Source organism: Bombina bombina, chromosome 9 (assembly GCF_027579735.1).
Source record: "Bombina bombina isolate aBomBom1 chromosome 9, aBomBom1.pri, whole genome shotgun sequence".
NCBI classification, from domain to species: Eukaryota; Metazoa; Chordata; class Amphibia; order Anura; family Bombinatoridae; genus Bombina; species Bombina bombina.
In genome coordinates this window covers 214,041,175-214,068,058 of record NC_069507.1, presented here as the reverse complement: position 1 = coordinate 214,068,058, position 26,884 = coordinate 214,041,175, and the positions used below count along the sequence as shown (strand labels likewise).

Here is a 26,884-nt window from a genome sequence, read left to right as displayed (position 1 = left end):
AATTTAATTGTATTATCAAATTTACTTCATTCTCATGGTATTCATTATTGAAGAGATACCTAGGTAGGTAGCGTGGGCATGTCTGGAGCACTACATGACAGGAAATAGTGCTGCCATCTAGTGTTCTTGCAAATGTATAACATTCTTGCAGAACTGCTGCCCTAAAGTGCTGCAGACACTTGCACGCTCCTGAGCCTACCTCTCTGCTTTTCAACAAAGGATACCTAGAAAACCAAGTAAATGTAATAGTGGAAGTAAATTGGAATGTTGTTTAAAATGTATCAGGATTTGGGGTTTCATGTCCCTTTAAGGACTCTTACCACAGCTACATTGGCGGACAGTGACGCCGCGCAAGCATAAACACAAAATGTTTTTTTCAGCACAAGAATCTCAGCTTTTTTTTTTTTTTTTTTTTTTAAACTTTATTATAATTTAAAATGTATTTTTTAAAACACAACAAAGAAAATAAAAGCATTTAATGCACCTTATAAGCAGCCCCTTGAAGACTGTAATCAGACACAAGAGTAAAGCTTGTACTAATATTATTCATAGTCCATATATAAAGCACAGGATTTCATTACATTAAAAGTTAATATACATTTTACTAGCTCCATCTTCACTTTATTTGTGAGCCTCTAAACGCTTCTCTGTTGTTTTAATAGGTATTTTATACTGTTTTTCCACCTATATCAATTTCAGCCATTTAAAGGGACAGTGTACACTAGATTTTTCTTTGCATTAATGTTTTGTAGATGACCCATTTATATAGTCCATCTGTATATTTTTGCTTATTTTTAAGAACATTGTGCTGATTTTCAGACTCCTAACCAAGCCCCACAGTGCCAGATGTATACGCGCGTTTACAGACTACTGCAGGCTCCTGTTTATGTTAGCTGTCTTTTCATATGCAGGGGAGGGGGGTATGCTCTTTTTGTTTACCCAGCCCCTTTCAGTGGGTGTCCCAGACTACCTCATCAACAATGCTAAACTGGGAGCTTCTAAGTAAGTTGTTAAACGTTTCTATACTGCATTTTTAGATCAGCATCTGTGCATATTCTTCTGTATAGTAGTATCTATTACATGCAGTTATATGAAAATTGATGTACACTGTCCCTTTAAGATAAAAGTTATAATTGCTCTCACCATATCTCCAGATTCATTCCTAGCAACGACCCAGCTGTGACTGTCATTGCTGACCATAACTCGATAGGAGGTCACCCAGTCACTCCTAGGAAGAAAGAACAAACCATCAAAGGAAAATTAAACTCAAAATGTAATTCCTTATAAAGGCCCAGATTACAAGTGGAGCATAAAAATATTGGCGCTATTGTGCACTAACAGTGCTTGAGTACAATTAACAGAGCTTCTATTTCTGCGTTTATGTAAGAAACTAGGACAGATTTGCTTACCAGGACACCAGAAGATTTCCTGTTGGGCCACAGCAGCTCAGGCTGGCCAGCTATATGTTAAAGGGACAAGAAACCCAATTTTTTCTCTCTCATAATTCAGATAGAGAATACAATTTTAAACAACTTTCTAATTTACTTCTATTATCTAATTTGCTTCATTATTTAGGTATTCTTTGTTGAAAGCATAGCTAAGTAAGCTCTGCACCTGGGTGCTATTTGCTGATTGGTGACTGCACATTTTATATATCCCTTTAAGGGGGTGGTGCTGCTGGTGAGGTGATGCAGCTATAGCACTTATCTTCTCATTTGAGAGATACATATTAAGGTCACAAAGTGTTTCCTTTAGTAAGTAAGTTTTATTTCCTAGGCAATGTACCATTTAGTAGCCATCTTTTCTAGTATTTAGTCAAGTCACACTGTGAGACTGTTTTGCGTTTCCAGATCCCACAATAGATAATCATTTTCATGCTGTGAAATTGAGTCATGGATAACATTGAGTTTTAGGCAGGGCTTCTACCTTGGCCATGTTTTCCTGGACACTTATGAGTTACACATGCTGCAGGGTTTGCAGATGACAACAAGCACTGCGGACCTAAACAGCACACAAATAGTGACCCTGGACAGCACTATTCATGTTCCTCTCTGCATACCCTGCAGCATGCGTAACTTATAAGTGTTCAGGAAAACAAGGCTGAGGTGGCAACCCTAGTTGTAGGTGCTTATACTACAACAATCTGACTTTTTACAAACTAATGTAATTTAATTCTGAAATAAATATTGGGGGGAAGGAGTATCCCAGTAATTCCCTTGAGAAAAATAGGGAGTGCGCATTCTATGGACCCAACAGAAATAGTCTTCAAATGGATCCAGGACTCCTTTTTATTCCCAATCTGGTACCCGTTACAAGTCCAAAGTTCATTTTTATTGCTCAAGCATTAGTCTAGAGAGCTGTAACGTTGTCCTTTTTTTTAGCACAGGTGCGCTAAATCCCTGACATAATAGGCTTCTATGGGGGTCACTCAGTACAACTCATGTTGGGTATTAATCTAGCGCTAAGCCAGGAGGGCGCAAGTAGTGGAGTTCTTGATGTAGGTCTGTTACACTACATTTTACAGCAGTATTTTGAATTGTGCTTGTACACAACACTTAAACGGACACTGAACCCAAATTTTTTCTTTCGTGATTCAGATAGAGCATGACATTTTAAGCAACTTTTTAATTTACTCCTATTATCAAATTTTATTTATTCTCTTGGTAGCTTTATTTGAAATGCAAGAATGTAAGTTTAGATGCCGGCCCATTTTTGGTGAACAACCTGGGTTGTCCTTGCTGATTGGTGGATAAATTCATCCACCAATAAAAAAAGTGCTGTCCAGTGTTTTCAATCAAAAACAAAGCTTAGATGCCTTCTTTTTCAAATAAAGATAGCAAGAGAACAAAGAAAAATTGATAATAGGAGTAAAGTAGAAAGTTGCTCAAAATTGCATGCTCTATCTGAATCACAAAAGAAAAAAATTTGGTTCAGTGTCCCTTTAAAGGGTCTATTTGAAAATTGTTTAAAAAGATAGATGATCCCTTTATTACCCATTCCCCAGTTTTGCATACCAACATGGTTATATTAATATACTTTTTATATCTATGATTACCTGTATAAAATCCTCTGCAGGCTGCTTCTTGTTTCTTGCATTTTAGCCAATCAGAGCTGGTTCTTGCATAACTATTATCATTCCCCACAGGAGTGAGCACAATGTTATCTATATGGCACACATAAACTAACACTATCTAGCTGTTGTGCAAGATATAAAACACTGAGATAAGGGGCAGCCTGCTAGGAACAGGCACATTTAGAGATTATAAAGTATATTAATATAACAATTTTGGTTGTGCAAAGCTGGATAATGGGTAGCAAAGGTATTGTCATTCTTTTAAACAATAAAAAAATTCAGGTAGACTGTCCCTTTAACTCACCACTTGTAACGCAAGCTCAATGTATGCGCTAATGCTTCTTAGTGATTGCTTTATCAGCTCAGTAGCTCTTTGATATTTTCCCCATATGGCTACAGCCAACATTTCCTGGAGGTTTTCTTGGACAGGGAGGTGAATGGGGCCTTGTGGGCAGTGCCCCACCTTTGTTTTGTGGGTGGAACTACATCAGTAGTAGCAGGACAGTGTATCAGTAGTAGCAGGACAGTGTTTGCCAATAGCAGCTGGAGCAAAAGATATAACATAAATATACTCCGGCCTTTTCAATGGATATATCCCTGGACTACAAAACAATGCAATTTTGTGCTCTTAAAATAACAGTCTTGAATGCTTTTAAACAAATATACAGATCTTTCACAATGCAGTGCTTAATTACTTAATGTATGATGAATAAAGGCTGTTGAGATATCTAAAGGCATATAGCTTGTTAGAGTAAGTGGAACTCCCACAAAACCATACTGCAGTGAGACTCCTCTGATTACATACACATGTGATTTGGCTGTAATCCAAAGAGAAATGTAATTGAAATATAAAAATATTAACTTAAAACTGCATCAGCACCATGAGGTTTGAGGGCAGCTGATTGGCTTGCACAGTAAAGACAGATTTTGGAATCTTAAAAATCAAAGTGAAATCTCTCTGATTATTTTGAATTTGTGATATAAGATGGTAGATATGAAATCTGAGGATGTATTAAAGCTTCTGTATCAGGAGTTTAGCAACAATCTGCTGCTAATATCACAGGAACAGGACCAGCGTCAGGCGTCTATTTTCTCATTTGTGTGTTAGATCTCCAGTCTGTTGTACAGAAACAGCCTGTGCGTTGTAAATAGAACAAGTGAGATAGACATTTAACTCCCCCAGGGCACCTGCTTATAGCCCACGCACCACAGACTGCTGAGTACAGGAGACATCCTAACCACAGTGAGAAAACGCTCATGCAACAGGCACAAAGGGGTTAATTCTACAACTGTCTAACAAGCCTTTTAATTAGAGAAAGGGATAATTACAGAGTAGATAATCTTATTTGCCAAATGAGTGGATAATGAATTGCAGAGCTATGAAATTGAGAGTACAAAAGCTCCTGCTTTGATGCAGTCAGTGGGCATGGAAGGAAATTTACAGAACTGTTATTGACTTAAACGAACATTATAAAACCCCAAAAATTTATTTCATGGTTCAGATAGAACATACAATTTTAAACAACTTTTCAATTTGCTTCTATTATTTTTTCTGTTTTCTTGTTATCCTTTGTTGAAAAGCAGGGATGTAAGCTCAGGAGTGTGCACGTGTCTGCAGCACTATTTGGGAGCTAGTGGACTTTCAGTTTTGAGAAGAAATATTTTGGCAATATATTTGTATTGGTAAAAATGTCTCTAGTATAGTGCACTTGTCTCATGTATTTTATGTGAGCAGGTCACTGACAGCCTTCACTGGAAGCATTGCTCACATTTATTTAAAGGGACAGTAAACACTGTGTAATTACAAGACATGTATGTTGTGTTGCTATAGAATAACATATTACCCATGTCTAGGCTGACCATATTGCCGCTTTAAAAAGGGACACATATGAAAAATACATATGTCAGGGCTTTTTTCAGGGCTGTTTAAAGAAATTGTTTTGTATAAGAACCCTCACATATGTATTTTTCATATGTGTTCCTTCTTAAAGCGGCAATATGGTCAGCCTACCCATGTCTACATATTTTTAAAACAAGATAAAATCCTTTTTACTGCAATTATGTTTCAACAGCCAAACTCCACCCACAGTTTGCCTTATGTGGAGGAACCAATCTGAGCTTTAGTCTACAGACAACAAGGCACTGTCATAAAGTTAGTATAAAACAGTTAGTATAAAATGCACTGTTTTACAGTTGTTATCAGTTAAAGACAATTAGTGAAATATATGGAACAGGGTTACCTCCCTTATTTGGAGGAACCAATCTGAACTTTAGTCTACAGACAACAAGGCACTGTCATAAAGTTAGTATAACACAGTTAGTATAAAATGCACTGTTTTACAGTGGTTATCAGTTAAAGACAATTAGTGAAATATATGGAGGTTAGCTTTAAAAAGTCAGCAGGGTGGATAGCAGTTTAAAGCTGGTAATGATAATGTGCTCAAAACAAAGGGTGCTAAGTCAGTTTATATAGCTGACTTGGAGAAAAATTTCCTATTTGCCCATTTTCAAAAAGCAACTTAGTTGTAAAACCATCTTGCACTGTACCTTTAAATAAAAAAAACCTATAATGTTAATTAATTTCACTTAGTAACTATTTCACTCCATAAGACTGTGTCATAAAAATATACTTTCTGAGATCGAATCATTGTGATATATTTAAGATTTTATTGTATCTATTGTTTGCATTGTTTAATTTAACTATATTAAGAACCATGATAATAATCTTACTAGATACATAAAGTAATTATTTCCCAGAAATAACATTTAACATTTTAAAAAGAATTAGTGAACAAATAACTGGAGTTGTAAAGATCCTATCAAAATGAAGAATTAACTGCACTTATACCAGATGGGTGGCCAGCAAATCAAAGACACAAATAATGTAATTGGTATATCTTGGTGCTTTCAATTCCATCCATCCCTCTGGATATTTTCAGTGTCTTATGACCCGTGTAGCTTCAAAGGGACTTTGATCATAAAAACAAAACTGGAGCCTTATTTTAGTTTCTGCATGCAATAATGTAGAGATCAGTCTGGAAGAAAATGATCTTCTAAGGAAGCAGTATTGCAAAGAAAAGTTTCACATATATCATTGTTTGTTTTTTCCATGAAGAAATAAAAAAGAAATTGGCATTTGTATCAACTTTATTTGTAATAAATCTTAATATGTGGAAACAAATTTGCTTCATGAAAGAGATTCAAATGTTTGTCCTGGTAATTAGTGGGACATTGAAGTCAAAATTTAATTGGATGGTATTGTTTGTTGGAACTTAGGTCTGGGAGCATACTGAGGTAGGATCACAATCGTGCACATGCATTAGAGATATAGATTGAGTTTTGAATTAGAGAGTAGTTAGAGATAAGGTTAGGGATTAGAGTTAGGGTTTGGAGTTAGGGTTAAGGGTTGGCATTGGGGATATATGTTACAGTTACTGTAGAATTGAATATCTGATAAATACACAATAAAATGACAATGCAATAGCACTCTGAAATGAGTTTGTAAATGAGTTTGTAAATGAATTTGAAATGAGCAGTAGAATATTTTCTGTCAAATTTAAAATGAATCCAATTTTCCCTCCTCTTGTATCATGTGATAGCCATCAGCCAATCACAAAATGCATATCTGTACATACTGTGCACTTTTGCACAAGCTGAGTAGGAGCTGGATCCTCAGAAAGTTTATAACGGAAAGTATGTATTTTTGTTAGTATTTTTTTGTTTTTTTAAATTGCATGATCTATCTATATTATGAAATATTAATTTTATCTTTAGTTTGACTTTAGGTGTGAGGATAGATGTTAGGGTTAGGGATTGGCACTGGGAATAAATGTTAGGATTAGGGATTGGGGTTAAAATCTGGGGTTAGGGTTAAGGGTTTGCATTGGGGTAAATGTTAGGGTTTGGGGCTAATGTTAAGGGATGGATTTAAAGTTAGGGTTTGGGGCTAGGGTTAAGGATTTACATTTGGGATAGATGTTATGGTTTGAGGTTGGGGTTAGAGTTAACAGTAGGGTTTAGAGTTGGGGTTTTGGGTTAGGGTTTGGGGTTAGGGTTAATGATTTGCATGTGGAATAGATGTTAGGGTTTTGGGTTGGGGTTAATATTAAGGGTTGGATTTAGAGTTAGGGTTAAGGATTTGCATTGGGGATACATGTTAGGGTTTGGGGCTAATGTTAAGGGATGGATTTAAAGTTAGGGTTTGGGGCTAGGGCACAGGATTTACATTTGGGATAGATGTTATGGTTTGAGGTTGGGGTTAGAGTTAACAGTAGGGTTTAGAGTTGGGGTTTTGGGTTAGGGTTTGGGGTTAGGGTTAATGATTTGCATGTGGAATAGATGTTAGGGTTTTGGGTTGGGGTTAATATTAAGGGTTGGATTTAGAGTTAGGGTTAAAGATTTGCATTGGGGATAAATGAAAGGGTACAAGGTTAATGTTAAGAGTTGTATTTAAAGTTAGGGTTTGGGGCTACAGCTAAGGATTTGCATTTGGGATAGATGTTAGGGTTAACTGTGAGTTTAGAGTTGGGGTTTTGGGTTAGGGTTAAGGATTTGCATTGGGGATAAATATTGGCGTTAGGGTTAAGGGTTGGGGTAATGGTTAAGGATTTGCATTTGGGATAGATGTTAGGGTTTGGGGTTGGGGTTGTGGTTAAGGGTTGGGTTTAGAGTTAGGGTTTGGGGATAGGGTTAAGGATTTGCATTTTGGTATAGATGTTAGAGTTTGGGGTTAGGGTTGACGGTAGGGTTTAGAGTTAGGGTTTGGTGTAAGGGTTAAGGAAAGGCATTGGAAATAGATGTTAGGGATTAGGTCTAGAGTTGGGGCTGGGTTGCAGACCTTTCTGGCATCCAAGGGAATAAAGGTAGTTTGCCTGTAACCATCACATATAGACAGCTGTGCTGTAGCCATATTGTATCTATGCCGGCACAGCGGTTGCTTTATTTTGTCCCTGGAGTCATCAGTAGATCACTCTGTGACTTCCATTTGTTAGGCTGCACAGCCCAGCCCTAGAGTATACTGCAGTATAACTCACATGACTGCATCTGACACAAGTCCCTAAGGGCAGCTTGTAAGATTTATCAGAGGCTGCATTTGCTCAGTCATTTTTTAAGCTTTGCGAAACAAATTGTTCAAGGTCAGTGATTAAAAAAATAAAAACAAAACAGAAAATTCCAGCATTCAACATCAACAGAAAGAAAATAATTTTGTCTCACAGGAGTCAGGACAGACCTCTCCTCAGATTAAATCAGGGAAATTTTCTTGGACATTAATAGAAAAAATGGAGATGGAAATGAGCTCATTACCGAAAAAATATTACTTAGCACCATAGAAACTGGGAAGTGTTTCATGCAGGAGGGATTGAAGGGACCTAGCAGTTATCTCATATTTTTATTCTGCTACTCTTTTCTTTTTAATTGTGATTTTCTTTATTGATATTCCTTGTGTACATTGTTTATTAGTTAGTTTCTCATTGATGTCATATCCCTGAACTTTGTGTATCCCAAGCTTCTCTTTATCTGTATCATTCTAGATGCTGCAAAATACAGTGTTGTGTTAAAGGGAAACTCTTAATTTGTTGGAGAATTGTATTATTAAAGGGACAGTCTATTTGAATTTTTTTATTGTTTAAAAAGATAGATAATTCCTTCATTACCCTTTCCACAGTTTTGCATGACCAACACTGTTATATTAATACACTCCTCATCTCAGTGCTTTTTACAAACGTGCATTTCAACCAGTTAGTGCTGACTCATAAATAACTCCACGGGAGTGAGCACAGTCTTATCCATATGGCACACATGGACTAGCACAGTCTAACTGTGAAAAACTGTCAAAATGCACTGAGATAAGAGGGGCCTTCAAGGACTTAGAAGTTAGTATTTGAGCCTACCTAAGTTTAGCTTTCAACAAAAAAAATCGCTTGCCCTATATTAATCATGAAAGTTTAATTTTGATTTTACTGTCCCTTTAAGCAAATGCTTGCAGGCAAACTGTGTGATTACCTAGTGCACCTGAAGCGCTCATGTGCTGGTCATAAACTGGATATGGCCCTTTATAGTAAGTAAACAAATTAAATACATACAGTATGTATGCTTATTCAGATTGGCTCACCAATTGTGTCCTGCTCTGGTGCATTGTACCTTTTTTTGCAACCTTACGTGGACAGTAAACACCTCGGGCCAAATTATCAAGCTCCACTTCCGGTTTCGAGTTGGCATGCACTTATGGGAGCCGGTGGCATGGAGACCGCTTGCTGCATAAATAGTACCTTTTGGTAAGTGCACTAATGATTGTTGTTTTTCACTTGTCTGATGATGGGGTTTGTGATGAGAGTGGGAAGTGACATCACCAGATGGGGGCGTGGTTTAGGGGATTGATTGTCTATATCGCAGTTACCAAGTTAGATGTGTTGTGCAAGCTGTATACTTCTATGCTCTGCAATAAAATAGTGTTGTACCTTCTATGCTGTGTCCTGCATCTCATGACATGGTGTCAGAAGTACTTGCCTGTGCTTCTGTTTCCTGATTAATGACGATGTCAAAGTTTACCCCACCTGAGCCTTTTGATTTATCTCAGCCTGCAGCTTGACCCACATGGCATCAGCGGTTTCAACGCTTCAGGATTGCTTCCAAGCTGCACAAGCAGAGTGGTGAAGTACAAGTTAATTCTCTTTTATACTCTATGGGGAAAGATGTGGAGCCAGTGTTTAATGACTTAACTTTCCAAGAAGGGGAAGAATTTGACTTTGAAATAGTTATGAACAAACTCAGTGCCCACTTTGTGCCCAAAAGAAATGTGATTCATGAGAGGGCTTGTTTTCACAAACGTGCTCAGCATGTGGGAGAATCTGTGGAGTCATTTGTGCGCAGCCTGTATGAACTAACTGAATTCTGTGAGTTTGGTGTTGCTAAAGAGGAGCAAATCAGAGACAGAATAGTCATAGGAATTGCAGATGCTGAAGTCTCACTGAAGCTACAGTTGCAGGCTGATTTAACATTGGATGGGGCTATTAGGATGTGAACTGGTGAAAAAGCAAACTGCTGATCTGAGGTCAGAGAGTATTGTGGATAAAGTGAAGCAGTTCAGGAGAGCTGCTAGTGAAAGGCACAGTGTGAGCGGTAGACCAAGGGTAACAGATAGGCCCAGAAGAGGATGGGAGCAGCATGCTCACTGCATGCGGTGTAACTGTACCCATGATCAGAGTGACGTATGCCCTGCTAAAGACAAAAGATGTAGAAAATGTAACCGAATGGGCCATTTTGAAGTGGCATGTAAAACTGAATACATTAAGGAGATGCAGGTGGATAGTGACCTGGAGGGTCAACAAGTGTCCTTTGTAGGGTCCGTTGTTGAACGGTCTGGTTCAGATGAAGATTGGCGAGTTACTCTTACTGTAATGGGAGCCAAAGTTGCCTTTAAGATTGACACAGGAGCAGACATCACTGTTATGTCCCTTACAACATTTATAAAACTGCCTTGGCAGCCTCAGCAACAAAAGTTCATAGTCCTGGTGGCCGCATCGATTGTGCGGGGAAATTTCTTGCCAGTTGCGAGTACAAGCAGAGGAAATTCACCATGTGGGTACTTGTGATTAGAGGTCAGTGTGTTAACAACCTATTGAGCAGAAAAGCAGCCTGTGGTTTGGGCCTGGTCGCCAGAGTGAATGAGATTTCAGAAGATATGTTTGGTGAATTGGGCCTACTGAATTGCAACCCAGTCCGAATATCACTTAAACTTCTGCGTTTGAAGAATATGGGAGTCATTGAAGAGGTTGTTGAAGCAACTGACTGGTGTGCCCCCATTGAGCCTGTTGCGAAGAAAAACGGGAAGGTACGCATCTGCGTAGACTTGAAAAGGCTGAATGAGGCGGTGAAGAGAGAGAGAGATATGTGCTGATGACACTTGAAGACATAGCTCTGAAATTGGCTGGGACGAAGTTCTTCTCTACACTGGATGCTTCCAGCGGCTTCTGGGAGATACCTCTAGATCCAAAGTGCCGAAAACTGACTACCTTCATTACACCGGTAGGTTGGTTTTGCTTCTGCAGACTCCCCTTCGGGATATCCTCTGCTCTTGAGAGATGAGTTTTCTCCTAAGGGACCATGAGGGCACGGCAGTCGTCATGGATGACATTTTGGTGTATGGGTCTACATTGGAAGAACATGATCAGCGATTGAGCTGTGTGCTGCAGACCATTAGAGAGTCTGGGCTGAAATTAAATAAGGAGAAATGCCATTTTAGGAAGGCTGAGTTATGTTACTTTGGCTATATTATCAATGGGGATTGCATCAAGCCGGACCCTGATAAAATCCTTGCTATTGAACAGATGAAAAGTCCTTCTGATGTACATGAGCTGAGACAAATATTGGGCCTTGTGAATTATGTGGGCAGGTTCCTTCCAGATTTATCCACAATACTACACCCTATCACAGAGTTGTTAAAGAAAGATGTTACCTGGGTCTGGGGACCTTCACAGGAAGAAATTTTTGTGCAGGTCAAGTCACTGCTGGGGTCTGCCCCAGTGTTGGGGTTCTACGACCCTTCTAATAAGACTGTGGTTAGTGCTGATGCGAGCAATTATGGGTTAGGGGCTGCCCTCCTGCAGTTGAATGAAAACAAACTACAGCCCATCGCCTACTGTTCCCGTACACTGACGGCTGCTGAGTCGAAATACGCCCAAATTGAGAAAGAGTGCCTGGCTGCAGTTTGGGCCTGTGAGCGCTTCCAGCATTACCTAGTGGGTTTAGAGAAATTTAGTCTGGAGACTGACCATAAACCGCTAGACTCTCTAATCAACGCCTATGATATTTACAAAACACCCCTAAGATGCCAGAGACTTCTGATGAGGCTGCTCAGGTTCAACATTCAGGCAGTGCATGTGCCGGGGAAACAACTGGTAGTGGCAGATGCACTTTCCAGGCTCCCGCTGGCTGCTGCTGAAGAATCTTCAACGGAAGCAGATGTGAAAGTGTATGTAGATTCAGTTCTGGCATCCAAATCCATTTTGTCAGGGAAGCTAGAGCAAATAAGAAAGGAGACATATGTATATACTGACCTTCAAGAAGCTATTAAGTACATAAAAGAAGGTTGGCCGAGAGCCGGGCAACCTGGAAATCTTTAAGTTTTTACCAGTCAGAAAGGTCGCAGCTCACGGAACTGGATGGGTTGGTGCTGTTCCAGGACCGCATTGTTATTCCTGTTAGCATGCGGCAGGAGATGTTAAGCAGGATTCATGATGGCCACTTGGGCATTACAAAGTGTAGAGAAAGGGCAGCTACTGCAGTATGGTGGCCTGGGATCAGTTCTGACATTGCAAGCCATGTGTCAAAATGTGCCTTTTGCCAGGAACGCCAGCCTACTCAGAGAAAGGAACCCTTGATTTCTACTCCGCTGCCTGCAGGCCCGTGGCAGAAAATAGCTGCTGATTTGTGCGAACTGCACGGAAAAAAGTACCTAGTCGTGATTGACTACTATTCCAGGTATTTGGAGATTGCACCCTTGAATGAGATCAAAAGTCAAGCCATTATCACTCGTCTCAAGAGCTTGTTCGTCCGGTGGGGCATACCAATGGAGTTAGTGAGTGATAACGGAATGCAGTTTGCGTCCACGGAGTTCAGTTCTTTCAGCAGCGAAAATAATTTTTTCCATTCTACGTCGAGTCCACATTACCCGCAGGCCAATGGAATGGCTGAAAGGGCAGTTCAAACAACAAAGTTCATTTTGAAGCAATCTGAGCCGTACCTAGCCCTCTTGTCCCATAGGGCGACTCCCATTCAAGCCACGGGTTTTAGCCCAGCACAGCTGATGCTAGGACGTCAGATTCGCACCACTTTACCCTCTGTGGGTGTCTTCCAGCCAACTAGGTCTGTTCTTCGGGTCGAGGTCCTTAGGAGGGATGAAGAGGCTAAAAGGGGCTATTGATTCTTCTATGACAGGAAACACTCTGTAAGGCCCTTGCAGGAGCTGAATGTGGGCAAAGTGTCAGAGTTAAACTGGATGATGAGAAGAAATGGAAGACGCCTGCTACGGTAATTGGATGCTCTCCAGAAACAAGGTCTTATGTAGTCCTTACTGATGGAGGGACAATCCCACGTCGAAATCGAAAACATCTTCAGCTAGCACCTGAGAGTTTGGGACTGGATGCCTCATTACCACTGCTGGTGGGATCCCTTGTTTTAAGAGGGGTGCCTTCCCCTCAGCAAGATCACAGCGGGGATACTTCTTTGCTTCCAGCAGACTCTCAATCACCTTCTTCTGTATCAGAGGACAGTTCATGTAAAATGACATCAAGTGGAAGGGTGGTGAAACTTCCAGCCCGATATCGGGATTAGCACTAGTTAGAGCAGTGACCAGAAGAATGGGCAGAATAATCCCATGGTCACTGTGGACTAGGGTAGTCTACCCCGATGTTCAAGTCAGAATGGTATTTCATGTTGTTTATGTATATCCTTTTTAACTTGTTATTTGTTGTATACTGAACAAAACTATTTATGTATGCTTCTTGTATACCTTGTTATTTGATGTATTCAAAAAGAAAAAAAATGTATGCTTTGTCCTTTGAAAAGGGGGAAGATGTGATGAGAGTGGAAAGTGACGTCACCGGATGGGGGCGTGGTTTAGGGGATTGATTGTCTATGTCGCAGTTACCAAGTTAGATGTGTTGTACAAGCTGCATACTTCTATGCTCTGCAATAAAATAGCGTTGTACCTTCTATGCTGTGTCCTGCATCTCATGACAGGGTTATTCCCCCGAAATGTTCACTAAGTTGAAATAAACCACTTTTTTCACGGCGAGTGCTCTCTTCAACCTTCTTCTACATATTATATATATGTATATATATATATATATATATAAAACACAGGAATGGACCGCACTCACAGACCGGACTGGGTACACATCCTAAGCCACAGCAAACTCCACAGCCCTGAACACTGACAGATAGCTGCAAAGTTCCCAACAACTCAGGCAGTTAAACCCAGAGCAGCCTGGGTGACAGGCCCGCAAGGAAGCATTACAAACATTATCAACACAAAACACAGAAAACCTGGGACTCGCCAGCAGATTCACAGTAATGTTTAAAAGCAAAACTGGGGGAAGTCAGTTACATTTGGCATCAAAGGATCAAGCCCAGGACCATGACACGCTTTTGTAACCTCCCCTATGTAAATACAAAACACAGGAATGGACCACACTCACTGTCCCAGGAAGGGGGAGACCTTGTCGTGGTCCTGGGCTTGATCCATTGGCACCAAATGTAACTGACTTCCCCCAGTTTGGGTTTTAAACATTACTGTGAATCTGCTGGCGAGTGCCAGGTTTTCTGTGTGTTGTGTTGATAATGTTTGTAATGCTTCCCTGCGGGCCTGCCACCCAGGCTGCTCTGGGGTTAACTGCCTGAGTTGCTGGGAACTTTGCAGCTGTCTGTCAGTGTTCAGGGCTGTGGATTTTGCTGTGGCTTAGGATGTGTACCCAGTCCGGTCTGTAAGTGCGGTCCATTCCTGTGTTTTGTATTTATATAGGGGAGGTTACAAAAGCCTGTGTCACCTTGGGAGGTTCCCAGTTGGTTTGTTTGGAAGTATGCAAATGTAACTGACTTCCCCCAGTTTTGCTTTTAAACATTACTGTGAATCTGCTGGCGAGTGCCAGGTTTTCTGTGTGTTGTGTTATATATATATGTGTGTGTGTATGTGTATATATATATATATATATATATATGTGTGTGTATATATGTATGTATATATATATACTGTATATGTGTGTATATATATATATATATATGTATATACAGTATATATACAGTATATATACATATGTATATGTAACCTGCCAAGCGTAAGCACTCGGGTGAACACCTTTACTTTCAACTCGTAATATGAGCACTATTTTCGTCACGTATAAAAAGCCAGAAAAACACATTACTCATAATCTCGCTCCTTTATATAAATTATGTATAGATTTGAATATGTATTTGTTGTATATGTATATAGTTTATAATCCAGAGGAGAAAAGTTTCTATTCAGTGCAGGAGAATGTACTGGTCTGCTCAGTGTTTAACAACTAAAATTCTTATTTCATCCACTGCAATTTCTTATTAATATTGTATAAAACCCACACTAGGTGACAGGGGGTGGGATTAAACTGTAAGTGCAATTATGCATAGGAAGAATAAAGGGACAGTAAAGTCAATATTAAGTTTTAATGTATTGGAAGAGAATTACTTTAATCAAGTTTTCAAATTACTTCTGTTTTAAATTTCATTTGTTCTCTTTGTTTCCATGGTTTATAGCAATGTTATACGTTGTTGCAAACACTGCTGCCTAATGAGCCTATTTAGGTATGCTTCTCAACAAATTATACCACAGGAACAAAGCAAATTTTATAATGGAAATAAATTAGAAAGTTTTTTTTAAATTGAATGCTCTATCTGAATTATTAATGGTTAATTTGACTTTAATGTCCCTTTAAAGGTTGGAAATAGTTATACTCACAGCCAGAGTGAATTTCTGCCTTGTGTAATTACTCCAGTGAATTTGGTCAGTCTCCGAGCATCCACCTCTATCCACTGATGTGCATCGATCCTCCCAGCGCACCATGCGCCATCATACAGGTCATCCTCACTGACCCCTGCCTGTCAAACATAAAGAAGACTTCAAGCTTCCTATATAAAAGTATATTAATTTGTATGTAAGTTATAGAGAGGGAAATTGTGAAGTGTATGTGATAGGGAGTTATGGTGAGGGGTGTATTTGTTTAACTGGGACAGTGAGTGTACAGGGTGAATAGACAGTGTGCATAAAAGGTGAGTGCACAGTGAGTGTACAGGGTGACTAGACAGTGTGCATAAAAGGTGAGTGGACAGTGAGTGTACAGGGTGAGTAGACAGTGTGCATAAAAGGTGAGTGGACAGTGAGTGTACAGGGTGAGTAGACAGTGTGCATAAAAGGTGAGTGGAAAGTGAGTGCACAGGGTGACTAGACAGTGTGCATAAAAGGTGAGTGGACAGTGAGTGTACAGGGTGAATAGACAGTGTGCATAAAAGGTGAGTGGACAGTGAGTGTACAGGGTGAATAGACAGTGTGCATAAAAGGTGAGTGGAAAGTGAGTGTACAGGGTGAGTAGACAGTGTGCATAAAAGGTGAGTGGACAGTGAGTGTACAGGGTGAGTAGACAGTGTGCATAAAAGGTGAGTGGAAAGTGAGTGTACAGGGTGAGTAGACAGTGTGCATAAAAGGTGAGTGGAAAGTGAGTGTACAGGGTGAATAGACAGTGTGCATAAAAGGTGAGTGGACAGTGAGTGTACAGGGTGAATAGACAGTGTGCATAAAAGGTGAGTGGACAGTGAGTGTACAGGGTGAGTAGACAGTGTGCATAAAAGGTGAGTGGAAAGTGAGTGTACAGGGTGACTAGACAGTGTGCATAAAAGGTGAGTGGAAAGTGAGTGTACAGGGTGAGTAGACAGTGTGCATAAAAGGTGAGTGGAAAGTGAGTGTACAGGGTGAGTAGACAGTGTGCATAAAAGGTGAGTGGAAAGTGAGTGTACAGGGTGAGTAGACAGTGTGCATAAAAGGTGAGTGGACAGTGAGTGTACAGGGTGACTAGACAGTGTACATAAAAGGTGAGTGGACAGTGAGTGTAAAGGGTGACTATACAGTGTGCATAAAATGTGAGTGGACAGTGAGTGTAAAGGGTGACTAGACAGTGTGCATAAAAGGTGAGTAGACAGTGAGTGTAAAGGGTGACTAGACAGTGTGCATAAAAGGTGAGTGGAAAGTGAGTGTACAGGGTGAATAGACAGTGTGCATAAAAGGTGAGTGGAAAGTGAGTGTAAAGGGTGACTAGACAGTGTGCATAAAAGGTGAGTGGAAAGTGAGTGTACAGGGTGACTAGACAGTGTGCATAAAAGGTGAGTGGAAAGTGAGTGTACAGGGTGAATAGACAGTGTGCATAAAATGTGAGTGGACAGTGAGTGTAAAGGGTGACTAGACAGTGTGCATAAAAGGTGAGTGGACAGTGAGTGTAAAGGGTGACTAGACAGTGTGCATAAAAGGTGAGTGGAAAGTGAGTGTACAGGGTGAGTAGACAGTGTGCATAAAAGGTGAGTGGACAGTGAGTGTACAGGGTGACTAGACAGTGTGCATAAAAGGTGAGTGGACAGTGAGTGCACAGGGTGACTAGACAGTGTGCATAAAAGGTGAGTGGAAAGTGAGTGTAAAGGGTGAATAGACAGTGTGCATAAAAGGTGAGTGGAAAGTGAGTGTACAGGGTGAATAGACAGTGTGCATAAAAGGTGAGTGGACAGTGAGTGTACAGGGTGAATAGACAGTGTGCATAAAAGGTGAGTGGAAAGTGAGTGTAAAGGGTGACTAGACAGTGTGCATAAAATGTGAGTGGAAAGTGAGTGTACAGGGTGACTAGACAGTGTGCATAAAATGTGAGTGGAAAGTGAGTGTACAGGGTGACTAGACAGTGTGCATAAAAGGTGAGTGGACAGTGAGTGTCCAGGGTGACTAGACAGTGTGCATAAAAGGTGAGTGGACAGTGAGTGTCCAGGGTGACTAGACAATTTGCATTAAAGGTGAGTGGTCAGTAAGTGTACAGGGTGACTGACAGTGTGAATAAAAGGTGAGGGGACAGGGTGACTAGTGAGTGGACAGGGTGAGTAGACAGGACAGTGAGTGGACAGGGTGACTAGACAGTGTGCATAAAAGGTGAGTGGACTGTGTGCATAAAAGGTGAGTGGACAGTAAGTGTACAGGGTGACTAGACAGTGTTCATAAAAGGTGAGTGGACAGTGAGTGTACAGGGTGACTAGACAGTGTGCATAAATGGTGAGTGGACAGTTAGTGGACAGGGTGACTAGACAATGTGAATAAAATGTGAGTGGACAGTTAGTGGACAGGGTGACTAGACAATGTGAATAAAATGTGAGTGGACAGTGAGTGGACAGGGTGACTAGACAGTGTGCATAAAAGGTGAGTGGACAGTGAGTGTACATGGTGACTAGACAGTGTGCATAAAAGGTGAGTGGACAGGGTGAATAGAGAGTGTGAATAAAAGGTGAGTGGACAGTGAGTATACAGGGTGACTAGACAAGGTGCATAAAAGGTAAATGGACAGTGAGTATACAGGGTGAGTGGACAGTAAGTGTACAGGGTGACTAGACAGTGTTCATTAAAGGTGAGTGGACAGTGAGTGTACATGGTAACTAGTCAGTGTGCATAAAAGGTGAGTGGACAGCAAGTGTACAGGGTGACTAGACATAGTGAATGGACAGTAAGTGTACAGGGTGACTAGACAGTGTGCATTAAAGGTGAGTGGACAGTAAGTGGACAGTGTGCATAAAAGGTGAGTGGACAGAAAGTGGACAGTGTGCATAAAAGGTGAGTGAATAGTGAGTGTACAGGGTGACTAGACAGTGTGCATAAAAGGTGAGTGGACAGTAAATGGACAGGGTGACTAGACGGGATGAATAAAAGGTGAGTGGACAGCAAGTGTACAGGGTGACTAGTCAGTGTGCATAAAAGGTGAGTGGACAGTGAGTGTACAGGGTGACTAGACAGTGTGCATAAAATGTGAGTGGACAGTGAGTGTACAGGGTGACTAGACAGTGTGCATAAAATGTGAGTGGACAGTGAGTGTACAGGGTGACTAGTCAGTGTGCATAAAAGGTGAGTGGACAGCAAGTGTACAGGGTGACTAGACATGGTGAATGGACAGTAAGTGTACAGAGCATTAAAGGTGAGTGGACAGTAAGTGGAGAGTGTGCATAAAAGGTGAGTGGACAGCAAGTTGACAGTGTGCATAAAAGGTGAGTGGACAGCAAGTGTACAGGGTGACTAGACATGGTGAATGGACAGTAAGTGTACAGAGTGACTAGACAGTGTGCATTAAAGGTTAGTGGACAGTAAGTGGAGAGTGTGCATAAAAGGTGAGTGAACAGCAAGTTGACAGTGTGCATAAAAGGTGAGTGGACAGTAAGTGTACAGGGTGACTAGACAGTGTGCATAAAATGTGAGTGGACAGTGAGTGGACAGTGTAACTAGACAGTGTGCATAAAATGTGAGTGGACAGCAAGTGTACAGGGTGATTAGACAGTGTGCATAAAAGGTGAGTGGACAGTGAGTGTACAGGGTGATTAGACAGTGTGCATAAAAGGTGAGTGGACAGTGAGTGTACAGGGTGATTAGACAGTGTGCATAAAAGGTGAGTGGACAGTGAATGGAAAGGGTGACTAGACAGGATAAATAAAAGGTGAGTGTACAGTGTGACTAGACAGTGTGCATAAAAGGTGAGTGGACAGTGAGTGTACAGGGTGACTAGACAGTGTGACAGACTAGACAGGGTCTATCTTGAAGACATCCGACACAGAGCATCCTCTTCCATCCGACGGCGACTGAAGAATGAAGGTTCCTTTAAGCAACGTCATCCAAGATGGCGTCCCTTCAATTCCGATTGGCTGATAGAATCAGTCAATCGGAATTAAGGTAGGAAAAATCCTATTGGCTGATGCATCAGCCAATAGAATTGATCTTGCATTCTATTGGCTGATTGGAACAGCCAATAGAATGCGAGCTCAATCCTATTGGCTGTTTGGATTAGACAATAGGATTGAACTTCAATCGGAATTGAAGGGACGCCATTTTGGATGACGTCACTTAAAGGAACCTTCATTCTTCAGTCGCCGTCAGATGGAAGAGGATGCTCCGCGTTGGATGTCTTCAAGATGGACCCGCTCCGCTACGGATGGAAGAAGATAGAAGATGCCGCCTGGATAAAGACTTCTGCCGGTCTGGATGTCCTCTTCTGGCCAGATCGGATGAAGACTTCTGCCCCTCTGGAGGTCCACTTGTGCCCGGCTGGGTGAAGACGGCTCAAGGTAGGGAGATCTTCAAGGAGGTAGTGTTAGGTTTTATTAAAGGGGGATTGGGTGGGTTTTAGAGTAGGGTTGGGTGTGTGGGTGGTGGGTTTTAATGTTGGGGGGGGTTTGTATTTTTTTCCAGGTAAAAGAGCTGATTACTTTGGGGCAATGCCCCGTAAAAAGGCACTTTTAAGGGCTATTTGTAATTTAGTATAGGGTAGGGATTTTTTTATTTGGGGGGGCTTTTTTTTATTTTATTAGGGGGATTAGATTAGGTGTAATTAGTTTAAAAAACTTGTAATTCTTTTTTTATTTTCTGTAATTTAGTTTTTGTTGTTTTTCGTCCTTTAGTTTATTTAATTTAATTGTATTTAATTGTAGGTAGTTTAGGTAATTAATTTAATTATAGTGTAGTGTTAGGTGTAATTGTAACTTAGGTTAGGATTTATTTTACAGGTAAATTTGTCTTTATTTTAACTAGGTAGTTGTTAAATAGTTAATAACTATTTAATAACTATTGTACCTAGTTAAAATAAATACAAACTTGCCTGTAAAATAAAAATAAACCCTAAGCTAGATACAATGTAACTATTAGTTATATTGTAGCTATCTTAGGGTTTATTTTATAGGTAAGTATTTAGTTTTAAATAGGAATAATTTATTTAATTGTAGTCATTTTATTTAGATTTATTTAAATTATATTTGTTAGGGGGGTGTTAGGGTTAGACTTAGTTTTAGGGGTTAATAACTTTATTATAGTGGTGGCGACGTTGGCGGCGGCAGATTAGGGGTCAATAAATGTAATTAGGTTGCGGTGACGTTGGGGGGCAGATTAGGGGTTAATAAATATAATGTAGGGTTCGGCGATGTTGGGGGCAGCAGATTAGGGGTTCATAAGTATAATGTAGGTTGCGGCGGTGTCCGGAGCGGCAGATTAGGGGTTAATAATATAATGCAGGTGGCGGTGATGTCGGGGACGGCAGATTAGGGGTTAATAAGTGTAATATTAGGGGTGTTTTGACTCGGGGTTCATGTTAGGGTGTTAGGTGTAGACATAAATTTACTTTCCCCATAGGAATCAATGGGGCTGTGTTAGGAGCTGGACGCTGCTTTTTTTGCAGGTGTTAGATTTTTTTTTCAGCCAGCTCAGCCCCATTGTTTCCTAAGGGGAAATCGTGCATGAGCATGTTTAGCCAGCTTACCGCTACCGTAAGCAGCGGTGGTATTGAGGTGAGATGTGGAGCTAAGTTTTGCTATACGCTCACCTTTTTGCTGCTAACGCCGGGTTGAAAACAACCTGTAATACCAGCGTTGTCTTAAGGTAGAAAAAAAAGGCTCATTAGCACCGCACCCCTGTTACCGCAAAACTCGTAATCTAGGCGTTAATTATTTTGCATTTGTTATCTATTAAAGCCAATTAGGGTTATATACAGTATGTAGAGGCTTAGTTTTGAGATGTATGTAGTGTGCTTTTGCATTTCTGAGGATTAGGAAATCCACAATTTCAGAGCGAAATTAAATGAAAAGGAGGCAAAATAAATAATCAAAGTTGTTTTACTTCGAATAACTAAACAATTTATGTAAAAATATCAAGGTGTTAACTATCCTTTTAATTTATAATTGATTTTCAGCACCTAAACACACCGCACCAACCCTTCCAACACCAAAAGTGTTTACCTGAATATTAAGGCGTCCACGGTGCGCTCCCAGACCATAGCGTTTTACCGTTGATGCGTGGAGCTGAAAATCCGTAACCTTCAAGGTCTCTAATCCCAGAGGAGGACAACCTGTCAGATTAAGCAACAATTTAGTGGTGAACCACAGACAAATCTTACACATAAGTGGCATTTTATTGAATTGTTGTTTATGGTCTGAATATCACTTACTAGGAATCTGCATTTGCTTTAGATTAATTTAGCTATTCACAACAAATCAGTTTAATATTTAATTCCTCATTAGCCCACAAGCTGAAACATACAGTATCCCACAAAAGTGAGTACACCCCTCATATTTTGGAAATATTTTATTAGATCATTTAATGTGACAACACTGAAGAAATATTACTTAAAGTAGTGAGTGTACAGCCTGTGTAACAGTGTAAATTTGCTGTCCACTCAAAATAACTCAACACACAGCCATTAATGTCTAAACCGTTGGCAACAAAAGTCAGTACACCCCTAAGTGTAAATGTCCAAATTGGGCCCAATTAGCGATATTCCCTCCCCGGTGTCATGTGACTCGTTAGTGTTACAAGGTCTCAGGTGTGAATGGGGAGCAGGTGTGTTAAATTTGGTGTTATCGCTCTCACACTCTCTCATACTGGTCACTGGAAGTTCAACATGGCACCTCATGCAAAGAACTCTCTGAGGATCCGAAAAAAAAGAATTGTTGCTCTACATAAAGATGGCCTAGGCTATAAGAAGATTGCCAATACCCTGAAACTGAGCTGCAGCATGGTGGGCAAGACCATACAGTGGTTTCACAGGACAGGTTCCACTCAGAACAGGCCTCACCATGTTTGACCAAGGAAGTTGAGTATATGTGCTCAGCATCATATCCAGAGGTTGTCTTTGTAAAATAGATGTATGAGTGCTGCCAGCATTGCTGCAGAGGTTAAAGGGGTGGGGGGTTAGCCTGTCAGTGCTCAGACCATACGCCGCTCACTGCAAAAAATTGTTTTGCATGGCTGTTGTCCCAGAAGGAAGTCTCTTCTAAAGATGATGCAAAAGAAAGCCTGCAAACAGTTTGCTAAAAACAAGCAGACTAATGACATGGATTACTGGAACCATATTCTGTGGTCCTATGAGACCAAGATAAACTAATTTGGTTCAGATGGTGTCAAGTGTGTGTGGCGGCAACCAGGTGAGGAGTATAAAGACAAGTGTATCTTGCCTACAGTCAAGCATGGTGGTGGGAGTGTCATGGTCTGGGTCTGCATGAGTGCTGCCGGCACTGGGGAGATACAATTCATTGAGGGAACCATGAATGCCAACATGTACTGTGACACATTGAAGCAGCGCATGATCCCCTCCCTTCGGAGACTGGGCCGCAGGGCAGTATTTGAACATGATAACGACCCCAAACACACCTTCAAGATAACCATTGCCTTGCTAAAGAAGCTGAGGGTAAAGGTGATGAACTGGCCAAGCATATCTCCAGACCTAAACCCTATTGAGCATCTGGGGGCATCCTCAAATGGAAGGTGGGGGAGCGCAAGGTCTCTAACATCCCTCAGCTCCGTGATGTCATCATGGAGGAGTGGAAGAGGACTCCAGTGGAAACCTGTGAAGCTCTGGTGAGCTCCATGCCCAAGAAGGTTAAGGCAGTGCTGGAAAATAATGGTGGCCACACAAAATATTTACACTTTGGGCCCAATTTGGACATTTCCACCTAGGGGTGTACTGACTTTTGTTGCCAACGGTTTAGACATTAATGGCTGTGTGTTGAGTTATTTTGAGGGGACAGCATATTTATACTCTTATACAGGCTGTACACTCACTACTTTACATTGTAGCAAAGTGTCATTTCTTCAGTGTTGTCACATGAAAAGATATAATAAAATATTTACAAAAATGTGAGGGGTGCACTCACTTTTGTGGGATACTGTACATCTTTCAAGTACAGTTTACTTTTAAGGGTCTAATGGATGGAGCGAGAAAAAACCCACGGACACTGTCCCTGCAAAATGTCTCCAATAGAAAATAATGGAGCTTGCTGGGGAGAATTAGCAGGGACCAGGGGGGCATCCTTTAAAAATTAAAAATTGCATTCAATACAAATCAAATTACTCTATTTTCAGTATATGCTATTTTACAATCATCTTTGTTTTGTATATATGTGTTCTTTCTATTAAAGTAATTTGGTATATTTGACACAATCTCGTCACCTTTCAGTTTGCAGGAGGAAAATATTTAGAGAATACACAAGAACTTTCAGCTACAGCCATGGAAATGCCCCTGCGCACTACCACAGGTGGGGAAACTCATTGTACAATAAGCAAAACATTCCACATTGAATTTCATATTATAACTAAAAATGTCAGAGCATTTTTTGCATGTGCAGTGTAGTTTTATTACAACTTCTACTGTGTTTCTTAAATCGTGTTTTCCTGTGTATTTAACTTATTCCATAAAATAACTGCACAACTACTTTGTTACAAATTACAATACATTACTTCTTTGAATTTTTACTTCAATACTTAAGTTATATGTTTTTATATGGTTTTTCAATAAGTTTTTTTGTATGTATCTCCTTCATGTAGGCAAATGTAGGAAACATCCCTGTAAAAGACATAGGGTCAGATTACAAGTGGAGCGCTATTTAGCACTTTCGCTAGAGCGCTAATTGCGCTTCAGGTTGCGCTCGTATTACGAGTTGAAAGTAAAAAGTTATCACGCTCGCACTAACCCACTCGCACAAAACGCCGATTTTAGAATATCGCACAAGCGATAACCTATTCCCCTCCCTAGAAGTCAAAGGAGAACACCGCACTTATGCGCAAACCCTATCACATATTCCCATGTGCGCTAACCCAACATTAAAAAAATGTATATTTCACATTCCAATGTTCTGCTCATAGCAAAAAATGTTCTTTTTATTCATAAATACATATTTCCATGTGTATCTGATGATATTTTGGTACAATATATATGTACACATATATTTATATATATATATATATACATACATATACACACACACAGGTATATATATACAGGTAAAGACATATACAGATATATATAGTAATATCTATTTATAAATAATTGGAAAACATTCTGCTATGTGTAGAACATTACAATGTGAAATATTTACAGTAAATACACACTATAACATTTATTATATATGAATATTGCATTAATATGATTTTTCATGTTCTCATCAAAGGGCTCCAATGCACTAACACCTGAGACCTCATATCGTTGAACCTTTACATTGTGGTCTATGGGGGCTGTGTTATAGTTGTAAATATATATGTATATGAATACATTTAGGAATGAATAATTAATTTATTAAAGGTATAATCTAGTCAATATTCAACTTTAATGATTCGGGTAGAGCATGCAATTTTAAGCAACTTTCTAATTTACTCCTATTATACATTTTTATTTGTTCTCTTAGTATCTTTATTTGAAAAAGCAAGAATTTAAGCTTAGAGCCGGCCCATTTTTGGTTCAGCACCTGGGTAGCGCTTGCTGATTGGTGGCTACATGTAGATACCAATCAGCAAGCGTTACCCACATGCTGAAGCAAAATGGGCAGGCTCCTAAGCTTACATTCTTGCTTTTTCAAATAAAGATACCAAGAGAACGAAAAAAAATTGATAATAGGAGTAAATTAGAAAGTTGCTTAAAATTGTATCTATTGCATTCTATCCGAATCATGAATGTTTAATTTTGGCAAGACTATCCCTTTAATAAATGAATTATTCATTCCTAAATGACCAGTCGCATTGTACATTTAAATAACCTCATTACATGTGTGCATGGGCAGTAAAGCTTGGTCATGGTATATGACTACAGTGTTTAAATTTGAGCGCACACTGTGCACACTTGAAAAAACATTTATGGCATGTACAGTTTTCAGTTATTGACTTCATCCCACTTGACAATGAGCAATTAGAGAATATATGTAACTGTACATTCTTGTTTGTCAAACACAGCTGGCCCATGCACAGTATATGGCCAGGTAAGTTCACTGAGGGTGCCCTGAGGCCTGTATTTTGATTGGTGAGCTGACCCTGGGTGGGGTGGGAGTCAAGTAAGAAAGAAGCTTTAATCTTTCAAAAGTGTAAAACAAAAACCACTGCAAATTGAAATTGTTTGAAAACCAGTATGTATCTTTTATGTCTCACAAACAGAGCATGCAATCTAAATAAAATCCAATTTACTTTTATCTGTTTTGCTTTATACTTTTAGGGGCCGAATTATCAAGAGCCAAATGGCCCCTGATCCCCCTGTTTCCACGTGAGCCTTCAGGCTCACCAGAAACAGGAGTTAAGAAGCAGCGGTCATAAGACCACTGCTCCTTAACTGACCCGCTGCCTCTGAGGCTGCGGACATCAATCTGCCCGATCCTATACAATTGGGTTGATTAACACTCTTGCTAGCGGCCGACTGGCCGCAAATCTACAGCGGGCGGCATTGCACATGCAGTTCACCAGAACTGCTTGTGCAATATTAAATGCCAACAGCGTATACTGTCGGCATTCAGCGATGTCTGGCGGACATGATACGATAGAGCGTATCATGTCCAGCAGACTTTGGTAAATCGACCCCATTGTATCCTTTGTTGAAAAGCATGCCTAGTTAAGCTCAGAAGAAGCAATGCACTACAGAGAGCCCGCTACTGATTGGTGGCTGCACATATATGCCTCTTGTCATTGGCTCAGCTGATTTGCTCAGCTAGCTTCTCGTTTTAGATTGCCTCTTCTTTAAAAAAGAATAGCAAGTGAATGAAGCAAAACTGATCATATAAGTAAATTGGAAAGTGATTTAAAATTGTGTGTTCTTTCTGAATCATGAAAGAAAAATATTAAGGCCCACTGCTCAATATATGGTAGTTTCAGAATTATCAAACTTGTCATTTGATTCTTTCTTTTTTTAACACAAACTGTTTTGGCCGTCCCACTATAGAAAAGGCAGAAAAGAGTGAATTCTGTAGACTAGAAAAGCTTGTGTTCCTCCGTGCTATTAATGACAACAGGCATTTTTACCAAGCAGGGTAACATTTTCCATATTAGTGCTCTGTGCTTGATTCATACATAAGGTAAACTGTGGAATAAATTCTAATACGCCAGCCAGGAGGCATATTTATGAAACTGAGATTTTAGTATGTGAGAGATTAAATACATGACAGAATCATTAATCTCTACGGTCTTAAAAGAATGTTACTGATTCTGTTGATCATTCCTAGTGCTTAGTACTAGGTAAGTTTCATAGACCTTCAGAACTT

General features: G+C 40.2%; 1 protein-coding gene across 1 annotated transcript in view; it reads right to left on the bottom strand.

The window, feature by feature from the left end:
- The window catches only part of CPXM2 (carboxypeptidase X, M14 family member 2), a 181,493-nt gene that overhangs the window by 112,898 nt on the left and 41,711 nt on the right, over positions 1–26,884 (bottom strand). The window contains exons 4-6 of the mRNA XM_053692603.1: positions 21,611–21,720; positions 15,564–15,703; positions 1,144–1,228 (exon numbers count right to left, since the gene is read on the bottom strand). Of these exons, the coding sequence (XP_053548578.1) occupies positions 1,144–1,228; positions 15,564–15,703; positions 21,611–21,720 (335 nt within the window). The remainder of the gene's footprint in view (positions 1–1,143; positions 1,229–15,563; positions 15,704–21,610; positions 21,721–26,884) is intronic.